The sequence below is a fragment of the Protopterus annectens genome, chromosome 6.part0 (genome assembly GCF_019279795.1).
Source record: "Protopterus annectens isolate FY-2018-M chromosome 6.part0, PAN1.0, whole genome shotgun sequence".
NCBI classification, from domain to species: domain Eukaryota; kingdom Metazoa; phylum Chordata; order Ceratodontiformes; family Protopteridae; genus Protopterus; species Protopterus annectens.
Genome location: NC_056737.1, coordinates 1,035,306,359 through 1,035,331,598, shown reverse-complemented (window position 1 = coordinate 1,035,331,598; position 25,240 = coordinate 1,035,306,359). Strand labels below are relative to the sequence as shown.

Here is a 25,240-nt window from a genome sequence, read left to right as displayed (position 1 = left end):
TGTTTTTAGCATCCTGTCAATAACTGCAAAATGCTTGTAAACTTCTTTTAGAGAGACAGTTTTATAAAAATGTTTATGAACTAGCATGTTTTCTATAATGTTGATATAGTCCTCTGTTTCCATTAAAACTAGTTTGTCACCTTTCATAATATGTAAAGTTCTGTCCTGACTAAGCTATATAAGAGCAAGTTCTTCTGTCTTGGAAAGGTTGTACCATTTAAATACATTACAGTGCTGTAAAAGACGTCTAACTTCATGCTCACAGACACTCTGGAAAGTGAATAGGGTGTTGTTCAAAATTGGATTAAAGACACTTCTTTTCTTAGGAATGAATCTATGTGTTTCATGTGTGCTAAGTGTGGATATAGCCTCATCATCCTTGTCACTATATAGCAATTTAAGATTTAATTTCCATAGAAACAACCTTAAATCAAGTAGTGTGTCAGTAATCTTAGCCCTTTGTGACGGAATGAAGGTGAATCCTCTATTTAGCAACTTTAAATGTGTCTCAGAAAAATCTCTGTTAGTGAGGTTGTAAACAGCATTAGAAAGCATATGCTTTCTTTCATTTAAAATTGTCACTGTTGTTCTCCCTGTGAACGAAGATCTCCGTTGTCCTTCCCCCTCTCTCTCGTGTGCCTGTTATGGATGTAGTCGCTGTACTCATATGGACCGCTTGTTCTTGCAATAAAAAGGAACCCGTCTTTCTTTTAGTTTATAAGAAAGAAGTTTGTTGTTTTATTAGTACAGTTCTTCGTTTAGTTAGTTATCGCAGTTTGGTGTTATTATTATTACATGCTTAATAATGTTCAAGAGGAGGAGAAGTGAGGTTGAAGGGAAGGCAGGAATTCAGCAATTTTTTTGTAATGTTGGACTGATGATAGTAGCAAAGAAAGTATATGTAACGTATGTTGTATTTAAATGGAAAATGTTAAAAAATGTTTTGTTTTCTTTTCTGTTAATGTATGTTTGCTTATGTCTTAAGTGATAATTTGATAGAGGTGTTTAAAAGTAAAAAAAAAAATAAAAATTCCAGGCAAGTACTTAAGGGACATTTTTAAAACAATACTATAATTCACTTAAGAAGTTAATAGATTAACAGGTTTTGCGTCAACATGAGATTTCTGAATAATAGTATGAAACTCTATTGTTAGTCATTATTGGCTGACTGTAATCCTCCGTTACTTACCAGAACATCAAAAAGTTTGCAAGGAACAAGGCAAAAATAGAGGGGAAATCAGGGTCAGTTGAGAAATAGGCGAGATACTGTATTTGGGAGAAGTTCCAAGGTCCAAGGCATGGCATTTTAGTGAATGTTAAGCTAGAACCATGCAAAACGAACCATCCATTGCTGCTTGGAGTACTGTAACTTCCAAGTATGTCTTTAGGATAAATGCATTTTGTACTTTTCAGGTGTTCTCTTAATAATTACTGAGCACAGTTTTCAGTAAATTATTTTATACTTTAAAGGTATGTAGTTATCTTTTTCCTCAGTATAACATTTGTCTTAAATAATATACTATAAGCTGTATTTTTGTATCACTGTATCAGAATGCTTTTACTGTAACTAGTAAATGTAATATTATTTAAAAAAAATGAAAGCTTGACTGCAGAATATTTTAGGAAATCAGAGAATATTTATTATTGGGGAAATGTGCAGAATTTATGTTCCTGCGACAGCTTCCACCATGCGTACAGATTTCTGTTTTTGTTCAAAGGCTTTTTGCTGTACATTGGTTGATAAAGTGTTTGGGGGTCAGTGTTTGTAACTTCAATTTAAAAGGTTTAATTTTGTGTTTCAGGGTACTTTTGCTGGGATTTTAATTGGACTTGCTCAGCTGAATTGCTCAGAATTGAAGCTAAAAAGACTGTACTATCGACATGGGTAAACTGTTTCCTTTATCACTTTTTGCTGTTTTGTGAAAATGGACCATTTGTATATAACGAGTTTAATTAATATTAAGATTATAGCCATGATGGAAAAGAATGGTAAAACGTATGTTCCAACTATAATCTGTACTATTTCATCGAGGAATGTTTCTGCCTTTTTTCTAACTCGTAATTAGTTTTCTCCTAGGAATTTTGTATTGCATTTGTCTGTCTCTGTAAGTGTATAGAATCAGTGGGTTCACTGGCACAGTGCTGTTCTAGATCTACTCTCTTCTCTCAAATGTATACAGCATTGCTGTAAAACTGCAGTAGACAGAAATAATGAATTAAGGAGAAAGCAAAAGTAGGGTGACATGCTTGCTTACATCACCACAGCTGGCCTTTGGAGACCAAAACTTGTAAACTGTTTCTTAAACTTTATAATGTTCACTTAGTTACTTGTATTTAAGGAAGAGGAGTTGTTCGCTGTTCAAATTAGCTTGTAGACTGGTGTTAATGTCGGTGTACAAGCAAAAGTCAGTTTTACAGTTGTTCAGATCTGTTTGTGAATTAAATAATGTGGGCAGAATGTCCAGATTTTTGCCTCATACTTTTTTGGTCTGATCATCGTAAAATTTGTAGTTTACTGACAAACCCCTCAGGACTTGAAGTCATTAAATGACGACATTCATTTGAGTTTCAGACTTCATATTTTTCAGAAAATGCATGCTAACACAAATCAATTTTCTAAGTTAATAAGAGCAATATTTAAAATCTGTCCCTATGTTTGGGCCTTTGTCCCCCCATTATTTCAGGCTTTGCTGAGATTTCTTGTGCTAAGAGGATGAGAGGAAGGAACGTGGGTGCATTAACTTAGCAGAGAAGGCTAGATGTTTTTCTTTTATTTATTTATTTAATTAATTTCCTGGGGAAAAATTGACAGCTGGAAGATTCTGATTTGTCCATAGCTTTCATGAGAATACAGCAGAAGTAATAGAATCGGGAGTGTGTTGCAACTGCAGAACAATGCTGTTTGACAGTTAACCTTAATGCTGAATGCCTTGTTTTATCTCTTTTTCAACTGAGAATCCAGATCACTCTTCATTTCACCAGAACAGACTTGTTCATACATTAGAAATGACTGGTAGAAGAAGACTGGAAACCTGCTGAATCACGCAGCCAGCTCGCATCAGATGCCCCTCACTGCCTTGCCATTTTTTGTTAATTTCATTCTTTCTTTAGTTTTCCTTCTACTTTTTCTTTTGTCCTGTCTTAGCTGTTTATAAGTTCATTGATAAAAGAAAAAAGTGCTTGAAGCTAGGAAGTAGATGAAAAACTTGTTTCCAATAGTTTAAAAACACAGCTTTATTCGCACACTCCAAACTGCATAAACGCTATTCACCAACCACTCGTGTTTTCGTCCATACTACTTGGACTTCATCAGATACAATGAATTAAAACCAATTACACCTTATATAACTTAAAAAATTCAAATAAACCAATAAAACTCCTTCAAACCATCAGATGGTTATACTTAATGAAATGACATCATGGGCTCATAAATATTAATAAATATTAAAAAACAGTACTACATAACTTTTGTTTCAATAATTAAAAAACATTTTAGCACTCTAAAAACTTTAGTTCAATAAATAAATAGATAGATAAATACATAATTCCTAAGTTTTATATACAAATAAAGTGCATGAAGTGATAACAATGTTTACAATTCATGAGTTTAAGGGTATAGCACCATCTGGTGTCCATTAATGTTAGTGCAAGTGTCACAATTTCGAAGCCCTTAACTTTAAAAGTGGTAGTATAGAAACATGTTCATTTAGCCCAGGTGGCCTAGCTGCTTCCAAAGTTATTTGCCACCATAGCTCCCTATACTCCACTTGTTCTTCCCAAAGGCCTCCCCTTATGTCTTTCCTAATCTGTTCCAATACAAAAAATAAAAATCTGAAACCCTCACATTCTCTAGTATGTTTATATAATGCATTAGTATCTTTGGCTCTCTGAATCTCATACATATGTTCATATATTCTTCTTCTTAATGTCCTTTCAGTTTTCCCCACATAGAATGATTTACATTTTTGACATACTGCTAAATATATTAAACCTTTAGTGTCACAGTTGTAGTATAATTTACTTTTCAACCATTTTCCTCTACTTTCTAAATATACTTCGCTACTATTACTAATGTATTCACATTGGTTACATCTTCCACATTTATACGTTCCTTGTCTCTTCCTGTTCCCAAAGAGAACTGTACCTTCATGTGGACAATTCATCCCACTACTTTTATTTTCTAATATATTCTTAAGACAGTATGAATTTTTGTATACTACTTTCGGGTTAGATTTATTTACTTCTTCAAGGTCAGTAATAGAACTAAATCTTTCCCATTCCCTTCGGAAAACCTCACTAACCTTTTGATTGATGCCATTATATTCCAATACTAACGCTTGTTGATAATTATTATAGATTTCTTTATTCTCCCCCTCTCCCTGTCTTACTTCCTGGTTGTCATTTATTACTCATTTTATGGGTTTATATTTGTCCTTTCTACCAATTTCTATCTCCTTTCTAATAATATTAATGAATGCCTTAGGGTATCCTTTTTCTAAAAACATTCCTTCTAGGAAATTACATTCCTGAATAAAGTTCTGTTTTACCCACGTAAAACATTGGGCAAAATTGACAGAGGGCACAGTATACCACCTTTTCTGTTGAACAACATGCTTTATGTTTTAAAATTAAATTTTATACGGATAATTTATGTATACATATACATGTCTATTAGAGTTTTTATGAATAAAATATTTATATTTAAATTTATATATACAATCATAGAATATATGCATAATTTAAATATTACATTTATATATGGTAGTATATTATATGCATTAAATAGAATGAGAGGGTATGTTTACATATTTATATTTATATGAAATAATATTATACATGTTATACTATTATTATATTGAGTTTTATTTATTATGTGTTTTACATTTATTTATTATTTATTTAAATGGTTATAGACATAAATAATCAAAGAATTTATACTGTACATGTTAGATACATATTTAGGTTGGTATATTTGTGTCCCAATACTTCATGCATTATGCAAAAAGTGTTCATACACCGTGAAAATATTGTTAATGGTCAAACAGAAGGTTTGTGCATTGATGCATCAGAATGATCCTTTCCTGTCATGCATTTTTCCTATTTTCTATTACCCTTATATTTATAATGCGTTGTAAAAAGAAAAAAATGTCTCAGCAAACTAGAGGTTAATAATAGGTTGCACATTAATTGTTTAATTGTTGTTGCTACTTATAGGTCTTATACCAAATACGTAGTTGTGTCATTGTCTTTGAAAAAGTTTGGCAGGAGCCAAACGAAAGCGCTCAGGAGATTGTTGTGGTTTTACGTGAATAAACGCTATTTTGGATATTACGGACTGTTTATTGCTATTTGTGCTTTTGGATTATTACTAGCACAGCGACCAGCCCCATTGCATTTCTTAGTTTTTTCAGTTTGTGGTTTTGGATTCTGGTTGGTTTAGAATAACTTTATTATTGACCCATATATGCTTCACTTTAATATCCACAAATTTAGCTAATGGGTATGTTTTGGAGCCATCAGCTGAAACTATAGCTCTTAGGGGTGGGTTCTCGACATTTTTATGGATTTTAGGTATGCCAAAAATTATAGGCATCCTAGGCTTTATTACATTCAAATAATTGTATATTTTATTATCAATGACACCTTCATACAACATATCTCTAAGAGAGATATCTATTTTATGATAAGCTAAATTCACTTCATTAATAGAAACACAAGCATATCTCATTTCATCCCTTAAAATTTCATTCATCTTTCTTTCATAAGTAATATTATCCATTATAACTACCCCCCCCACCTTTATCAGGTTTCATAATTCTAATTTCTATATTATGTTTTAACTCATTCATGATCTCATTCTCTTCTTTATTAAGATTTTTATTATATCCAATTTTCTTGTACCCATTCCTAACTTCTCTTTCCAAAATTCTTTCAAAATTCCTTATTTGAGGATGTAGTGGGGGATTAAAAATAGTTTTACGTATCAAACCTTGATGGTTGTTACTACTCGTTTTCACATTATTATTAGAAAAAAGCATTTCTAAATTTATTTTTCTTAAAAAGAGTTTGATATCCATTATTGTTTTAGCCAAATCTCCTGGTTTATAGGGAATAAATTTCAAACCCTTACTGAGAAGAAGAAAATGTCCCTTAGACAATACAATATTACTAAAATTATATATAGAAAAATTCTATAAAGTAAGAAGTGATATAGATGTGAAAATACTATAAAGTAAGAAGTGATATAGATGTGAAATGTAATGATTTGATGAGTAGGAAAATGAATAAGTTAAAGAGGGACATGCTAGACTATGAAAACAAAGTGAGTTATCCAAAACCCCCATATATGAAACAGGATTTTTATGAATATAATGATAAAAAACAAAACAAAGAACATAAAAATGATGAAAATGCATATAATTGGTACGAATATGATTACAATCAGGAATTCCCACCATTAGTAAGGGAAGAAAATTATGATCATTGGCAGCCACATCAGTATGGAAATTTTCAGAAGAGGGGGGGGGAGAAGGGGGAGGGGAAGGTATCAATAGGATACACCCCATACCCATACAAATTCATACAATAATACTGGAGAAATAGAAGTAGAGGGACATAAGAATACTTACAAGAATTTTTCTATATATAATTTTAGTAATATTGTAAACTCTTTTTAAGAAATATGTGACACTAATAATATATTTAGCAGTATGTCAAAAATGTAAATCATTCTATGTGGGGAAAACTGAAAGGACATTAAGAAGAAGAATATATGAACATATGTATGAGATTCAGAGAGCCAAAGATACTAATGCATTATATAAACATACTAGAGAATGTGAGGGTTTCAGATTTTTATTTTTTGTATTGGAACAGATTAAGAAAGACATAAGGGGAGGCCTTTGGGAAGAACAAGTGGAGTATAGGGAGCTATGGTGGCAAATAATTTTGGAAGCAGCTAGGCCACCTGGGCTAAATGAACATGTTTCTATACTACCACTTTTAAAGTTAAGGGCTTCGAAATTGTGACACTTGCACTAACATTAATGGACACCAGATGGTGCTATACCCTTAAACTCATGAATAAGGAAATATGATCTCATTGTTATCACTTCATGCACTTTATTTGTATATAAAACTTAGGAATTATGTATTTATCTATCTATCTATTTATTTATTTATTGAACTAAAGTTTTTTTTAGAGTAAATGTTTTTTTTTTAATTATTGAAAAAAATATGTAGTATTTTTTTTTATTATTTATTAACATTTATGATGATGTCATTTCATTAAGTATAACATACCATCTGATGTTTGAAGGAGTTTTATTTGTTTGAATTTTTTTTTTTATATATAAGGTAATTGGTTTTAATTCATTGTATCTGATGAAAGTCCAAGTAGTATGGTAAAAAACGAAAAGTGTTTGGTGAATAGCTTATGCAGTTGCTTTTTCTTTTATTGGTGATTTTTGGTGCTTTCCTGTTTGTTTTGCTGGGTTATAAGTTCATTGACTTACAAGTAAATAATGTGTCGTGAGGGAATGCTTTTCAGTTTCTTTCTGTGCATTAAAACTTAGGTCTGTTCTGAATTTGTCTCTTTGAAACATTTTGCTATGTCCATCCTTATATCTTTAATGTAATTGTGTTATCTCCATCCTTTTTCTTAAGCATCCTAAATGTAAAACAAATGTCCATTGTTTTTCTGCATTCTTTCAGTTGCTCCCAGTCTTCATATTTTAATAATGCCGTTTTTTGCAAAATGTTAAAACTTCTTTTACACTGCTTCTGTCAGGGTTATGTTCTTGTTCAGAAATAGCTTCTATATAGGTTCATAATTAGTACTAAGCTAACTGCCCTTGCGAGCCACTTTAAGCCTAGCCAGTTATCCCTTGTGAGACTCAAACCCTGCACCTTGTATTTGTAAGGTAAACACTTTAACCATTAGGCCACCCTCTGAACAAGTGAATGCAGTTCTGTCGATGGAGTCTAATCTAAGACATATGTAAAGATAGTGTTACTGTTACTTTATAGTCTGTACCCCTTGCACTCTAGCCCTGTTTTCTATCAGTTTATTTTATTTTTTTTCTAACGTCAAGGGCTTTCCTTAATGGGTTGGTCCTAAGTTTGAGTTTATCCTGTACACCAGTCTGTTTTTGATATAATTTTTCTAGATATTTCCCCTCTTATTGGTAGATACTTACCTGCTGTATAACACATGCAGGTGAGAACTTGCATCATCCGTGTAAGTGACCTAATTCTCAAATCTTGCCAGATTTTTTTTTTTAATAGTCACAAAGTTCAAACTTCAGGTATTGCTACCACCAGTGAAAAGCTCATGTTTTGCATGCATGCTGCTAGGATTCATTTTCATTGTTGAAACTAATCCTGTAATTTGTTTTAAGATGGAAGGAGGCCCTTCACTGGAAGGTCCATCTTGACGTCTTATAGGTGGACTTTTTGTTTTTTTAACCATTGACTACATTTGGAGTATTGACTAGGTCCATACTGTACGTGGCTTTGTAAGCATTTAAGAAGTGGGAAATCATGCTCAGCCATGTCTCTCCACTTTCCCTGATTTTGCCCAATCCCCCATAAAGTATTTGATTTTCTGGTAAATCACTGAGAATTCCACTCAGTCCATAATGCCAGGCATTAGATTTTCATACTTTTTATTATTCAGGAGATGAATGTTGACGTAAAACCTGTCATTCTATTAACTTTTAAGTGAATTACAAAAATACATACCCCCCCCCCCCCACAATATTTTTGCTTTGTCCCAGATTCTTGGACAAGGACGTTGATAGCTATGTCTCCAGCTAGAATGTTTAGTTCTTGTTCTGGTCTTTCATTTCTGTGAAGGACTTGGAGTCTCCAGGGTGGAGCTAGCGTGTGCATACTGGGGTATTAGCCCTGTCTTTCCACCATTTGATTTGTTTGGTCTTTTTTCCTCCTAGTATGATTGATGAGAATAGTCTCTTGAGTCATTAGATCCAGAAATTGAGGGCACTTAGGGCCCAGGTTCAGTCCGTCTGACTGCTTAGCCCTTTTGGAGGAGGAATTGCTAGGTGAATCCAAGCCAAAAGTCATGACTCAGGTTTGAGAGTTTGGGAACTTGTCCAGTTCTTGGAAGTAGCTAATCATGGATGAAGGACTTCACCTTTTATGACTTTGGCTATATGCCATTGATAGGTTGGGTATAGACCCCCCACATCTGCTGGACACTGAATGAATCTGCAGCTTCCTCATACATGAACAAGCTTAGGTGAAATAATAGATTTAGAACTGGAGAGGATAAGACTCGATTCACTAAGGAGGCTTCCATCTTTAAAATTACTAAACCCACAGAGTTCCCTGCTCTCTGTCACTCCTGTTGCATGAGGCCTGTTTTTGAGAGGCCTTGCACTGCTCTCCAGATGTCCTAACCTGTGGACTGGGTAGGTTTTAGAGCTCATCACCTGACTTCCTCAGTATCCCTCCCTGAAACCAGTTTTAGTGGAGTTACTTTTAGAATATAGAGGTACCCTGACTCAACTGTGACAGCTTCCAGATGGTGTACTAGTCTGCAAGATTGAGGCTAAGAGCCATTAGCTGTGTGCCTCATATGTGCAGACTCCAGCCTCCCCTTTTAGAATTTGAGAAATATATTAGAGGCGCTGTCTGAGTTTGTGATCTAGGAAGACTTTGTTCTTTTTCATATAAATGCTATGGTGATGGCACCCCATCTGAGATGTCTAGTGTGGTTGTCTTGGGTAGAGAAGCAAGTGTGACCATGTGCTTATGAGACTGCGTATGTGTCCCCCCCATATATGAGACCTACATGAGAAAGTAGAAAAATAAAACATAAACAACCCTGTCCTGGTAATTCCATAATTGATTGTATAATTTGGAGAACTTTTCTTTGAATACATAATCCAAATGATACAATCATTAGTGAGCCAGTTCATGAGCAGCTTTTAGGAACATTAAGAAAATAAATACCATAACATTGGTATTTTTGTGAGGAAAAAAATATCCCTCTTTTCCTTCGAACAATCTGACCACTTGAACAAACTGTGCAGTCCTTGTGCTTGGTACACTTTGCAGCTACACTGTTGGTTTAAATTACATTTTTTTCCCCCCAAGTACAAGTCTGTATCTTACAGTATTTATAATTTGTATGCTTCAGTTCTCATTCTTTAACTCTTCAGTGTGAACCTTTTTAAATCATGACTGACTTTGTTTTTTTTTTTCTCCTTTTGTATCCACAGTTCTTAGAATTCAAGCTAACTACATACTACCTCACCATTTTCGCATAACTTCCACAACTTGCTTTTTTGTCTTATTACCTCTCATCTAAACTGTTTTGAGAAGTGTATGTATGTATGTATATGTATATATATATATATATATATATATATATATATATATATATATACATACACACACACACACGTATATGTGTGTGTGTGTGTGTGTGTGTGTATATGTATATATATATATATATATATATATATGTGTGTGTGTGTGTATGTACATATATATATTTATATATGTTTGTATATTACTATTGTACATTAGCCCCACTGCTATAAAAAAAAGTTGTCCAGAGGGGCAGAAGAAATAAATGCTGTTTGGAAAAAGCCTCACAGCAATTCAGCAAAAGCAGTTCAGGTTTCAGAGTCGGTACAGGAAATGGCCAACAGTAATGGACAGGAAAAAATCAAAGGCATTCAGAGGTGTTTAAAATAAGTGAGATACTAGAGAAGTATATATAAAGCCAAATGAATGTCAAATGACAAAAGACTGGAAAGAATAGAAGAAGCTTTAAGTTGCTTTTCAGATGAGCTTATAAAACTGCTGAAATTAGAAGATGAAGGAAAGACTGGCTAAATATGAGGTTTCTCAAGAAGAATTGTTTAAAACAAAATTGTAGTATTAGAAGGCAGGGCACTTAGACAAACCCTGATATTCTCTGCTATACCAGATAAAGTAAAATAATAGATGACATTAATTTTATGAAAATATAAATTGGCAAATGAACTGATATTGCACAGCAGAATTTGTTACTTAAAAGGGCACATAGTGTATATGTTCCAGATCTGGCCAGGACAAAGCAGAAAAGAGCTATATTAGTAAAAATGCAGTTATACCAGCATAAAGAACTGCTCCTACCAGAATTGTGGCAGAAGGTAAGACAAACTGGGGTAATCAGAGTGTTTGTGGAAAATGATTATTCACTACACACCAAGCAGAAGAAAAGTGAGTTAATCCCTGAAATCAGAGGTTATCAAGAGGCAGGTGTGAGATTCAAACTACTATATCCAACTGTCTTTAGAACATTTTTTCTGGAGGATCAAAGATGCAGAACAGGCTAAGGAAGAAATAAAGTTCAGTCTACAAACAGCGAGCCAGCACGTGGCACCATTTGGAAAATTGTTACATATATTAATGATTGGACTAATGAGATAAATACTGTCAGGCCAAGAGCAGATGGAACACATTTAGGAAAGGAAGAGTCTGTTGTCTGTAAAGATCACTCAACTTCTCTTTAACTAGGTGATAATACTGACAACTTTGGAATTCTGAATACAGGTGTTCAGCAGTCTGAGAATTCAGAGCATATACAAGGAAATAAAAAAGGAAGGAAGAAGCTCACAACAAATAACAAGGAAGAAAAAGAAACCGATAAATGTCTGTAATGCAAAGAAAATACACACTAAAAAGACACTACTTTGTTATGTAACACACAGATTAGAGGGAATGATAACATTTTTTTTTATCAGAAAGCCTACATAAAAAGGCATAATTTTTCCAAAAGAGAATGTAAAAAAAGAGGCAAGGGGTAGGTGAAAAGAAAGAAACCAGAAAGAGCATGGAAGGATTGAAGAATATTGCTGTAAGAAAAGGAGAAGACAAACGTTGACAACATGGCTCAAGTTGTGGATGTACAAAGCCAGCTGGATGAGAACAAAGCAGTAAAAACAGTGGAATTAAGACTAATGGTGATGAACATCATTCCTTTGTAACAATTGATAAAACAGATATTACTGAAGTAGAAACTAAAGATTTTTCAGATCTGGTCAGAAAAAGATATTCTTGTAATTGGAGATTCTGTTATTAGAGGAACTGATACTTACATTTACAGAGAAGATCATGAACATTGAATAGTGTCATGCTTTCCAGAAGCAAGCATAGCGAATGTGAGATAGGACTTAATGTAAGGCTCACCCAGACTCTGCCACAGCTTGCTGTGAGGGAAAGGTTAGTTTGATTTTTATTTGTTGTATTTCATATTACTTTATTGCCTTTTTTCTATTTTGTATACCGTGATTTGTGTTTTTTACACTGTGTTGTACTTGTATTTTGCTTTTAACTGCATATAAAAACTTGAAAATAGACCTCAGCTCTTCTAATTGCCTGCCCCTTATGTTAATTTGACCATATATCTCGTTTCCTCTCTGCTTTTACTGGTTGGTGTAAGCAGAAATTATCATTTTGTGAAATCACTCCCCTTCAACTATTTAAATGTATTGGCCATTCTACTGTATTCCATAGTACCAGAATACAAAAGTGCCTACCCCCTTTCAACCTGTTTTGCTCTTTTAAAAATAGTGGCTGTCCACTTTTTTAGACAGCTAAAACTTGTTACCCACTTTCATATTTAACTGCTTAGTTCACACTGCAATGTTTAGGATAAACCATTTTTTCATCTTACCTTTAAGCAACTATTGAAAGACCACCAGTTATTGGAGAGCCCACATTCTGCCTCTCAGTAGTCATCTTGGGATTAGTGCTTCTGGTTTCTCCTGGTGAGAGGAGAAGTACAGTGACATTATTTCCTGGAGACTGCTGATCACCAGAAAACCTAACAACTGCTTTATAGGTGACAGCTTGGAATCTGTGCTTATATTCTAATCCTAATGAGAGTGGGATCAGAGTGCATTGATTCCTGACTGTTTCTGGTTGGAGAGTGAGTGCCTGTGCTTAACTTACCTGATTGGTCTGGTTGCTTTTCGAAGCATCTACCAGAAAAAGGCTACAGGCCTGCAGACCCTTACATCATCTGGGACAAGACTGTGGATCACCAAACAAGCCGTGGCCAGCTTCTCTTCTTGAGATTGGTGATAACATTTTGCTTCTGGTGAGAGAAGAAGCAAAGGAGTATTGTATCCCAACAGACTAAAGCTGTGGTGAGACCAGCACTAATAGTTGCCAAGCAGTAGCCATTCATGCAACTCCCCTCTTTTCATCATTCTTGACAAGGTAATTATTTGTTTTCAGTAAGTACTGCTTGATTTGTTTCTAACTTCGGAATACCTGCCTAAATACTTCATCCTTAAATTTTCAGAGTCTATCTGTTAGTTTCCCCTCAAGTGTTTGGCAGTGCTGTGTGCAGACCCATACACCTTCAGTGATATTTTTCCTGTAAAAGCACAGTTGAAATTTCTCCAATATCTAGTTTCACACAGGACGACTAGTCTGCAGGGTTAAGCACTGTCCATATAGTTGCAAACCAGATACTCCTGACAGTGATTGATATTCTCCCTCCAGCAGTATAATCATTAAAAAAGGTTCTGTTGCCATGGATATGAACTTTCCTACTGTCTTTGTTACTGGCTTGGTGGATATGGACATCCTGAGGCAATGTAGAAATTGCCTCATGTTTACTGACAACCAGTTAATTCTCAATCAAACTGATATGGTATGTGAGAGATGTATTTATGCAACGTCACTGGAGGCAAAGCTCTCACATAAAAGTACTCTTGATGTCAAAAAGGTTGTCAGTACTACACATGCTGAACCCATCACACACAATTCAAAGCAAACACATAGACCCACATTTATTGAGGCACTTACATGTAACCTTCCTAAACCACAAAGACCTCCTAGACAAAGTACACATAAGAAATACCCTCAGCAGCCCCAAACACACTCTTTCAAAACAACACCCGCATCAACACATAGAGCTACATCTCATGGAGCCTCTACCTTTAAGCCCATAAGGCAAGTCAACACACAGTCCAACGTTTTAGTCATTGGAGACTCCATCGTGAGGCACACTGATGTCCCTCTCACTAGGCTGAGTAAAGACAAAGTTACTGTCAGTTGCTTATCAGGGGCTAGGATCCGCCACATTATGCAAGTACTCAAGTCATTGGACCACAATCACCAATATGACTCAGTCATAGTCCATGTGGGAGTAATTGACCTGAGATGTACCTCCCTAGACTATATGAAGAGAGACATCATAGAGCTTTCAGAATATGTGTCTCAGGCTAGTATGAGCCTAGCATTGAGCAGCATTTTACCTTCTCCATGAATGATGCCACAATACAAACAAAAGATGATTGACTTTAATAATTGGCTTAGTTTCTGATATCATTCTAAGGGATGCAGTATTTGTCAGCATGGAAGGAGATAGTCAACAGACCACGCTGGTTTGCCAGGGATGGTCTACACCTCTCCCCTCTAGGCGTTCGAGTATTAGCTAAAACATTGTCTTTCTCCATAGTGCCTTTTTAGGCAGTGGCAAACTGAAAGTACTTCTGACATAGCAAATCAAAAACAAGAAAATCTAAAGGTATTACTGCTCAATGCTAGGAGCCTAAGCAAAAAACTCCCCTCCCTGGAAGATCTCTTTACCGTAGAGAATGCTGATGTCTATGCAGTCTCTGAGATATGATTTAAAGCCGCAGAGAGCACACCAAGAGTGCAAGATTATAATGTCTTCCACACATTTAGACCAGCTACTTCACAGGCAGGGACTAAAGGTGGAGTTGTCTCTATTTACATCAAAAAATAATATGCTTCAAGGCTGGTCAAACAGGACAATGCACTTGAGCTGCTTCATGTTCAAATCACCATATGTAAAATCCAGTACCACTTCCTTGCAAGCTATAGGTCCCCCTGTTATGACCCAGGAAACCCATACCATGTATTTGAACTTATTAGAAACATTAACCATCCAACCTAATACCATATTCATGGGTGACTTTAATTACCCCACTATTAACTGGGAATCTTATGCAACATCAAACATACATGAACAGAGATTCCCGAATTTTGTAAACACAAACTCCCTGGACCAGATATTTAATACACCAACCAGGGGTGCAACCATACTGGATCTGGTCCTCACTAATATGGGAGAGTGCTGCACACCCCCTACTTGTAATGCCTTCCCTAGTAAGATAAGACCACAAAATGCTGTCCTTTGAAGAAAAATAAAACCTGGACCCCCAGCTAAACCTGGAATATTCAGGAACTATTCTAAGGCTGACCTCCTGCTATTAAGAGAGAGCTTGGCAAAATTTCAATCCCCCATAAACCTTGAGAACACTTCTGCCTATGCAGAACTATCCACAGAAACCTTGTATAAGCATGTTAATAGCTGCATAGAGGCAGCTGTACCGGCCAGGAGGAAGTACAGAACTAACTCAAAAAATAAGCCACCCTGGTGGAATCACAAAATCAATCGGATATATAACACGAAGAAGAAAATTATGGCAAAAATATGGAAGTGCAACACCCAGCAAACTAAAACAACTCAGAGGATAAATAAAGTCTACCAAAGCCAAATTTTAGATTGGCCAAGGACAACCACAAAGCATTCTTTAGCTATGTCCGCAACCTCAAAGGCAATACACAATTGTGTGCAGAGTTCATTGTAAATGGAACCACCTATACTGAAATAGAAGATATAGCAAACCTCTTGGCTGATAAATTCAGCTTAAACTTTACTCCTCTCTCCCCCTCAACCTTCCCTCAGGAATTATCATCAAATATAACTCCCCCTATTATCACTAGGGAACAGGTCCTTAATGTTCTCTGTAAGACCAAGATCACTGCATCAATGGGCCCAGACAATATCCCAGGATGCCTTCTAAATAGCATGAAGCATGACCTATCAGAGCCTCTGGAATTACTATTTAACTGTAGCCTCCAAACAGGCTTCATGCCTTATGAATGGAGAAAGGCAACAGTCATCCCTCTGCACAAAAGTGGACCATCTACAGACCCTGGAAAATACAGACCCATAATTCTCACTAGTCTAATATGTAAAGCAATGGAAAGAATTGTCATGGAGATTATCAATACAGATATAGTAAACCTCCAGACACTAGACCCAACCCAATTTGATTTCATCAAGGGAAGATCATGCCTACTCAACCAGGCAGACTTCTTTGAGAAGGTCACCAAAACAATGGATGAGGGCAAAATCGTTCACACTGTCTACCTTGACCTGGCCAAGGCATTTGACATAATACCACACTTGGGCATTGTTGACAAACTTAAGAGGTTAGGTACAAACCCATATGTCATCTGGTGGATAGCCACCTAGCTCACAGACAGGAGACAGCAAGTTTGAATTGGGGAGTCTCTCTTTACAAAGAGGCCAGTCACAAGTGGAGTCCCTCAGGGATCAGTCCTTGGACCACTCCTTTTTGGCATTTACTTCTCAGAAGCCAAGGCCAATGTCAGTGGTTTCTGGCTGACTAAATTTGCAGATGATTGCAAATTAGGTGCTGCCATTGAATCTCACACTGACACAAATGTTCTCCAGGAGAGGCTGACACAGACAAACAACTGGTGTCAGAGCCATGGGCTAGAACTAAATGCCAAGAAATGCATAATAGTATCCTTTGGGAGGTCATCCATCCCTGGTAATTATAATATTGACAACACACCCCTTAGAGTTGACCCAGTAGTCAGGAGACTTAGGGACACACATAGTAATCTAGACTAGGGATACCTCTCTATTATTCCTCTGATGTGAATATTATTTGTGACATGTTGTATCTTTCGGCTTTTCCTGGTTAGGGGTCGCCACAACGGAACTCCGGTCCGCTAATGATTGGCAGTAGATTTTTACATACAGACTTGCCAGGCCTGACGCACAACCTTCAACGAAGGTATGCCCATTCACGCATGTCTCCACACAGAAGGCGCTTTAGCTGAGAATCGAACAGGACAACGTCTTACTGTATGGTGACAATGCTACCGCAGCACCACCATCGCAGTCAATATTATTTGTGACATCATGAGAAAAAATTAGTCTATACTTGTGTCCGATGAGAAGATCAAGAGCTTTTTGTTTTAAAAATAAGAAATCCCTTAAGCGTCTGTTATGTTACAAGGGAATGCTCCCTTGGCTGATTTACAGTCGCATCACATTGCCACACGTTGTAGATGTTGTAATTTTTCTGCTTACATTGATAATACTATTTGTTTACTCATCCTTTCTCTAGGAACATCTTTACTTTTTCTTTTTATGCTGCTCGTAGTAGCAGAAATGTAATATATTTGGCTAAATTTAAAGCCTGCCCCTCTCTTTATGTGGGTAAAACGAACCACTCTTTAAAAGAGTGGATTCTTGACCATTTATAAGACACATTGAGATGTGAACTGAATAATGCTAATAAAACACACAGATTGTCATGGTTTGACACATTCATTTACTTTTTTAGTTTTAAAAATTGGTGGTTAATGATTTACGGTTAGATAACCTTAAGAATAAAACAGAAGAGTGTGAACTGAAATGGATTATTTTACTGCAAGCGGATAAAGGGTACAGGTTTCTTTTAAGAGCTACCTTTAAAACCTTAAGTCACATAACTTGTTTAAGTGAAATGATTGGTTGTTACTTTGTATTTGTTTAAATTGTGTGATGTGTCATTATTGTAATGATGTGAATAAGCACGCTGGGTGGCGTGAAAGTGCTTATATTAAATTTTTTTACTTTTTATCTCAGCCGAGTTTGCTCTTCTGTTAGTTTGTTGGATTGATACTTTATTTACTACAAGTGGACGTTTTTTTCTATGTTCCAGTGATTTTTTTCCCATGTATTATCATAATTAATGTGTAGTGATCGTGAGGTTACAAAGGTTAATTTCTTGCTAATTCTGCCAAACTGAAGTCTAAACCAGTGCACAGAAGATTATTAACAGATTTTATATAAGCAAAAGAGTCACTATGTAAAACTAATTGAAGTAATGTGTTCAGTGAAAAAACTTCAGAAAGAATGTAGAAAGTTTTGAAAGAGAAATTGTTTGAATGTAAAAGAATTAAAAAAAAATGTTTAACATCAGGATCTAGGCACACAGTGTCAGTAGGATATATTTCCATAAGAACAAGATACTTGATTAAGGTGAGAGACAGAAAATGTAAGAAATGGAAAAGAGGTTGAAGTACAACTTTGAAAACTGAAATCAACATGCTGGACAGACAAATTAAACATAGTGTGAGACAAGATCAAGAAAATTTTGAAGAAAATGTATATAAAGGTATTGAGCATAATAGGAAACCATTTTATAGATTCATAAGATGTAGAAGGAGTGCAGACATACAATTGATAAAATTTGTGTAAATTCTAAAATTTATTCTCAGTCACAACAGATTATAGATATATTTACAAAATCTTATGCAAAGCAGTTTGGCTACAGAAAGGGCGTGATGAATTATCCTAGTGACATCCAGTTAACCTTAGCTACTGAAATCAAATTAGATTATATTGAAAAAGAACTATGCAAACTGGATCCAAACAAATCAAAGGGAGGAGACGGCATTAGTAATAGTGATCTGAGAACACTTCAGTAAGGTCTTACAGACCAGATGAGAAAGAAAGAAATGTGGAAAATGCATAAATATAGTTGCAAGTATAGAAAACTTCTGGAAGAACCTCATGTTGATCAGGAACGAACGCAGGAATGGTTAAGGAGAGGCGAATTCAAACCAAGAGATGAAAGGTTAATATTGGCAGCACAAGATAGCGGGATAAATACATGTTAGTTTACAAAATCCATTGAACATGGGAGAAACAGGCAAATGTAAGTTTTGTAAAACAGAATTGGAAACCGTTACACACCTTGTTGCCGGTTGAGACATACTAATGGCAGAAGGACTGTATACTGAAATGCATAATAATGTGGAGAGACAGTTGCCCTGACGATTGTGCAAACATTATGGTGTTGAAGTGGCTGATAAACACTGGAAACTTGAGCCACAAAGCATCAAACAAAATGATGATGTCTACATCCCATGGGATCATCTATTACCAACAGTCCAAAAGATAGATGCTAGAAAACCAGATATAGTGGTCCAAGAAAATAAGACAAAAGCATTGATTATTGAAATTGCCACACCCAATGACTACTGTGTCCTGCATACAGAGAGACACAAAGTCATAAAATATTAGGATTTGCAAGCAGAAACAAGAGCAATCTGGAAGAGAGATACACAGATAGTTCCAGTAGTAATAAGAGCAATGGGTTTTATAAAAAAGAGTCTACAGTCATATTTAGATATGCTACCAGTACATGTAACTCTGTATGAATTGCAGGAGTCATTATTGGGCACATTGCGGGTGCTGCAAAGAGCATTATTGGATGACATCAGAGTGAAACAATACTAATTTCATGAACTTTAATTGTACTTTGACTTAGGAATGGGGTCCATTCCCGTCATGGTGTTAGAAACCCAGAAGTTTGGAGAAATTAAAAAAGGAGATATCATTATATCTGTTATTTACTAGGTTGTATAAATATGGGGAGATTCATCAAGATTGGAGGCATGCACTTGTTAAACCTGTCTTTAAGGGAAAGGAGAGTAGAACAAACCTACAATCATACAGACCCTTACGTTTACTTTCATGTTGTGGAAAAATAATGAAGGAGGTAATACTGGATATGTTACTGTCAGAACTGGAAAGGCTGAGACTTGAAGCCACATATCAGCATGCATATGTTGAAAATATATCCATTACCACCTGTAATATGATGTTCTATAACAATATAATAACAGTTATGAATGAAAAATTGTACTGTACTATAATTTATATAGATTTTAACTTAATCATTTGACAGGATCATACACAAAAACACTGATCAATAAATTATAACTAAATAACCAACAAATGAGTACAGAAAGCACAAAAAGATTGGACACCACTTCAAACTCCAAAATTGCAAAATAAAAAAAAAACAAGGCTGGAAAAAAATAATAGCCAACCATTTAATGTCAGCCCAGCAAAATTAAAACATACAGATTAAGCGTATTTGTCCCCAAAAAGAAACTTCATCAGAATGACGGGACAAAAGTGCTTAATCTTTATGGTGCTTTCTGCTCTCACTTTTTGGTTATTAGTGTTTAAGTGCAAGTACCCATTTCACTTGGAAATTAGAACAACTAAGTATTGATGTACTCTTAATAAGATTGACCATTTGAGCTGATAAATACTTCAAAAACTAAGCATATGAGATTTGGGAGACAGAAACTTGAAAGCTGAATCTTTAATACAGTTCACAGTGATTAAAACTATAGATTCCTTTAAGGACCTGGGTGTATGGGTGGATCTAGCTTTGTTTTTTTCTAATCATATTATCCAATTGGTTCATGATAGTTACAGAGCAATAGGTTGTATAAAAAAGATTGATAAAGTCTTGGAAGTGAGAAATGATAAAGTCATTGTTTGTTAGTTACATTAGACCCAAATTAAAGTATGGAATAACAAAATGGAAACTTTATAAGAAAATAAGCAAGAGTAAACTGGAAAGAGTATAGCAGAAATATACCACGGGCATCCATGAATGTGTAAATTAAGTTATTATGAAAGACTAAAATATCTGAATTTGTACAATGTCTCATATGGATATCTAAGAGGAAACCTTATTCAGGCATGTTGGGAATGTTTGGAATTGTCAAAAAGTATTAGAGAAGCATTACACAACCTACTTAGAAGAGTTCTTATTGGTTCTGTGAGAAAGCAACTTATGCATGGACTAGACTATCAAATTACATTAAAGTAAACACTAGTTTAGATATTTTAAGAACAGCCTGGACACTTATTATGGGAACAACTGTTTTGGTATATTGGTAGGCTAGAAGGGCATTAATGCCCGTTCTTCAAATATTTGTATATATGTAAACCTGTGTACTATTTTATGCGCGGTCATAGTTCATTACCCTAGATCTTGTGGTGTTTCTGCCTTTTGTTTCCCGGAGAATGCGTCCCTTTATGGTACATCCTTGGTCAACTTTATCTTTAGCTGACTGGATTGCATGATCACTTGACTACTACATTTTTCTTTTTCAGTGCACTTGCTTGAATTGCCATGCAGTCGACATGTTTTACTGAATGTACATTGTTTGTACAGCCCATTTATAGCATTTCTTTTATGGGTTAGTATGCCTAAGTGTAGATAAGTGCTAACTCTCTGTTACTGTGAAATAAGGCAGTGCTTCTAAGGTGTCAGTCTGGTGAAGTGTATGTCTGGTGTATGCTAATTGTTTTGAGCGAGCTGTATTAATAGCTTGAGCCACTAGCCAACAGACTAGCCAGGTAAAGAACTTTGAAGCTTGAGACCCAAGTACTTTACTGTCTGTCGGTAGGAAAGAAGGTAAACGATTAGGGGGTTGTGCAGTGCCCGATCATCTAATCACCTGTGAAGTACCTGGAGTGGTGGTGTGTTTTGTTACTTACACGGTTACTTAAAACTTATTAGGGTCCATCTTCTTTCGGCTGGTTCTTCCTCCTGCTTGGTCCTTTAGCAGGGAGTTTCACCTGTCTGAGCTTTTTCCTAGTGTGCTCCGATGAATACACTTCTTACTGGGATCATGGTATATTGCATGAACCTGATGTCACTAGGTAGTATGGTAATGAATTCTCTTCTCAAAAGTGTGAGAAGGTATCCCAAACACAATCCATAAGGTAATTTGTCCACCGCTACAAAGGTGTGAACGGCAAAATAAAGTAGTACTTTCTCAACTGACAAAAATAAATGCAAAAATAATTTTGCCTCTAAAAATAAAATTAAAAATGCAGGATATGGTCTAGTCTGTATAGGGTGGAATGGTAGTGTAGGTCCAGGAGCGCTTCTTCAAGAGGAGCGTAGCTGTCTTAATGTAAAGATCCCTCAAATGGGGTCTCACTTGCAACTAACAAGGATCAATCAGGGTGGTAAAATATTTTATAGCTGTCCACTCACTTCTATAGTATACTTTTAGGCAGTTTCTATGGCCCCAATCCAGGTTGTTTTTCCCCAGAGAACATCTTTCTCTGTTTTGTAAAACAGGACCTCAACTGTGTTTTGTATGTCATGGGGATGGGAATTTAATTCAGTGCAGGATCCATAGTAGAACAGATCCTGCTAATATAAATAGGTATGTCAAGGTCACCAAAGCCATTAATCAAATACACTGAGGAGTTTTAGCTGGTGGACTGCTGGAGATCTTTGAACTCTTATACCACTCCTTATAGTTTTATTAATTCCATAGCATGGCTAGGCTGGATTTCTTGCTCTTATCAAGGGCACTGTTACTTAGCAGCACTGAAACACTTATGCCTATTGCTCTCAGGCCACAGTATACATACTTTCACTGTGTTTGACAGACTTCAGATTACTGCTTCCACCTACTGGAAATGTTAACGTGCTCCTGAAAGACCAAGCAAGGGTTAACTCAATTAAGAGTGAATTGACAGTTATGGAATAATACAGGGAACACTGGTGGTAGTTGCAACATGTGTTAGGCGGAATTTAAGGTTAAGTTACTTAACAAGCTGGATAAAACAGTCAAGCAGTGGTCATACAAGAACTAAGTCATGAAATAAAAGAAATAGAATTCAGGTATAAAAAGGAGGAATGCAAGAATAAGGTACTTCCGGACAATCTCAGCCAGACCAAAAAAAAAAACAGCAGGCCCTATAATTTAAAGAAGTTCACAATAAGTGTGAGAGATGCAAGTTAAATTTTTGGGTAAAAGAAGGTTAACAAAAAGTCTTTTAAAACATGTATTAAGTGCTCTCATGAAATGGTTATTATGACCCTGTTGGCACTGGGAAGGTAATACCCATTCCTGATACTAATTAAGCTATGACCCTTAAGTATCAGGCTTTGTTCACTTACCATTTAAACACAGCACCTTTAGACCACAAAGATTTTTTGAACAAACTGTCCCATCCATTGAGGATGGCACAGGAGTCTGAAATATTATGAACAGCTACAAATAAGGGTGATATATGCCCAGCTATAAGTAAACTCACATCTTGGAAAGCCACAGTAATGAAATGGGCTTAAACATGACTTCTGCAAATTTTTTAAAGATCAACTTTGTGCTCTGTTTACAAATTTTTATGGAAGAAGAAGTAGCCTTAGTGGCCTTCCATGAAAATTATACAGTAGCCATTGTTTTGATGTTCCCTAAACCTGAGACTGATAATCCTGATAAAAATATTTGCTAAGATCTTAGCCACCTGACTATAGCATGTTATCCTGCATGTTATACCTCACAACCACCAGGGCTTTATAAAACATAGAAACAGGGGACCAGGTCTGATCAGGGTCTGTCTGAGCAAGCAAACATATATTGAACTACAAGACACCTCTGCAACAGCCGTTCTTAAAGACTTCTAAAAACCATTCAATACAGCTGAAAGACAATACATCTGAAGATCACACATGACATGGGATTCACAGCTAGCTTTATTAAGATCTGCTAATTACTATATGCTAACCCCTCAGCCTGTGTTTACAAAAAAACTTCCTTTCTTCTCAGTTCCCTATCTCTGAAGATACCCAGCAATGCTACTCTATTTCCTCCTATTTGCACTAGATGTTTTCCATATGTATCTCTTACTGACTGAAATACCAACATCATGACGTAAGGAGAGCAAGAGAGAGTGATATTGTGCAGGGTTAAAAGAAGAAAAAAGAGAGGGGAGTTAAACATTAACACCAGTGTGAGTGGGACAGAAAGCAGACAAAGAAAGGAAGGAAGGATAAGCATGGGATATATTAGTACTATGTTAAGGAGTTAGAACAACAATTCCTTCACTGTATATGCCCCCTAAATCAACAGGGATTGATAATAGTCATGGGAGACTGGAGTATAATTTATAAACAAAAGTCTGTGTTTGCGGACTTCAGGAGAGGGCAGGTATTTTGAAAAGTACATGGCACTGCTTGGATTTCAGGATGTTTTCCAGGGACACGGTGAATCAAAACAGTACACAAACTACTTAGCTGATTATAGTATTTGGTTGAGGATCAACAGAGGATACAAAACCAAAAAGCATGCACCTTGGATAGTGAGACTTGACACTGATTTAGTGCTGCTGTCAGACCATACTCCATTACAAAGAAAGATAACAGGTAAACCCAGAAAACACCAGGAGAAACACTGTAATTTCCCAACATATTTTATTAAGAAAGGACAATCTGAAACCTTGCTTGAATACGTATTAGTATACACTCTGAAAGAAATGCAGGAAATAGATGAGTTGGTTCAGAGATGGGATGAAACAAATTAAGTTTTATCCATGCTACTTAGAAAAAAAGTGAAATTAGGGAAATACACAGTCAGTATAAGAAAGGTATAAACTGAAGGACTTACAAAAACAGAACATAGAGAACTGGAATGAGCTACAGAGCACAAGTATCTGAAGTTAAAAGAAAAATCTTAGACTACATAGAAAATATAAATGAACAAAGGGCAAAAGCACTAAAACATGCCTTCTGTGACAACAGCCCCAGAATAAGAAAATGTCAGCACAAAAATTCAGACAGCAAGGAGACAGAATGATTATGAAATTAAATTCCCCAAAGTGTGGTCATTCAGGACAAGAGCTGGATGGGATTATGGAGCTAATGGTGAGGTGTTATACTTCATTATACCAAAGTAATCCAGCAACAGAATCTAGGATACAAGAAATGCGAAAGTATTTTTAGATCTGCCAGAACTGTCAATAAATGAGGGACAAATTCTACTGAAGAAAATAGCTAGAGAAGAAATTCAAGAAGCAACAAGAAATCAAAATACAGGGAAAATATCACAAGGCAGGACAGTATTCTTACAGAACTGTGGAAACTGAAAGAAGAAACTGTAATTAGGATATGATGGATAATCAGTTATATTCCAGGGGAAAGGAAATACTGAAGTCATGGTATGAAGAAGGTATGGTGTTTATGCCAAAACATGGAAAGGGCAAGACTGATCTCAGTCCTTAGAAACCTATTTAAATTTTAAACCATGATTGTAAAGTCTTTATTACAATTATGTTGAAAAGGTGATCAAAAGTACTGGCCTACTTAATAGACTTAGATTAATGTGGATTTACAGAAGAAAGGCAGAGTTTTTAAACAAATTTATTAGATTATCACTTAAGTCATAGGCAAACATATATTTACAGAAAAGAAAAATCATACTAGACTAGCATTTTTTTCCATGTACATACATTATACATCACATATCTTTTTTGTCTATGTAACGA

The 25,240-nt window shown here is 35.7% G+C and overlaps 1 protein-coding gene across 1 annotated transcript in view; it reads left to right on the top strand.

The window, feature by feature from the left end:
* ATG2B (autophagy related 2B) overlaps positions 1 to 25,240 on the top strand; it is a 1,825,281-nt gene that overhangs the window by 1,664,215 nt on the left and 135,826 nt on the right. The window contains exon 37 of the mRNA XM_044074646.1: positions 1,803 to 1,885. Within this exon, the coding sequence (XP_043930581.1) occupies positions 1,803 to 1,885 (83 nt within the window). The remainder of the gene's footprint in view (positions 1 to 1,802; positions 1,886 to 25,240) is intronic.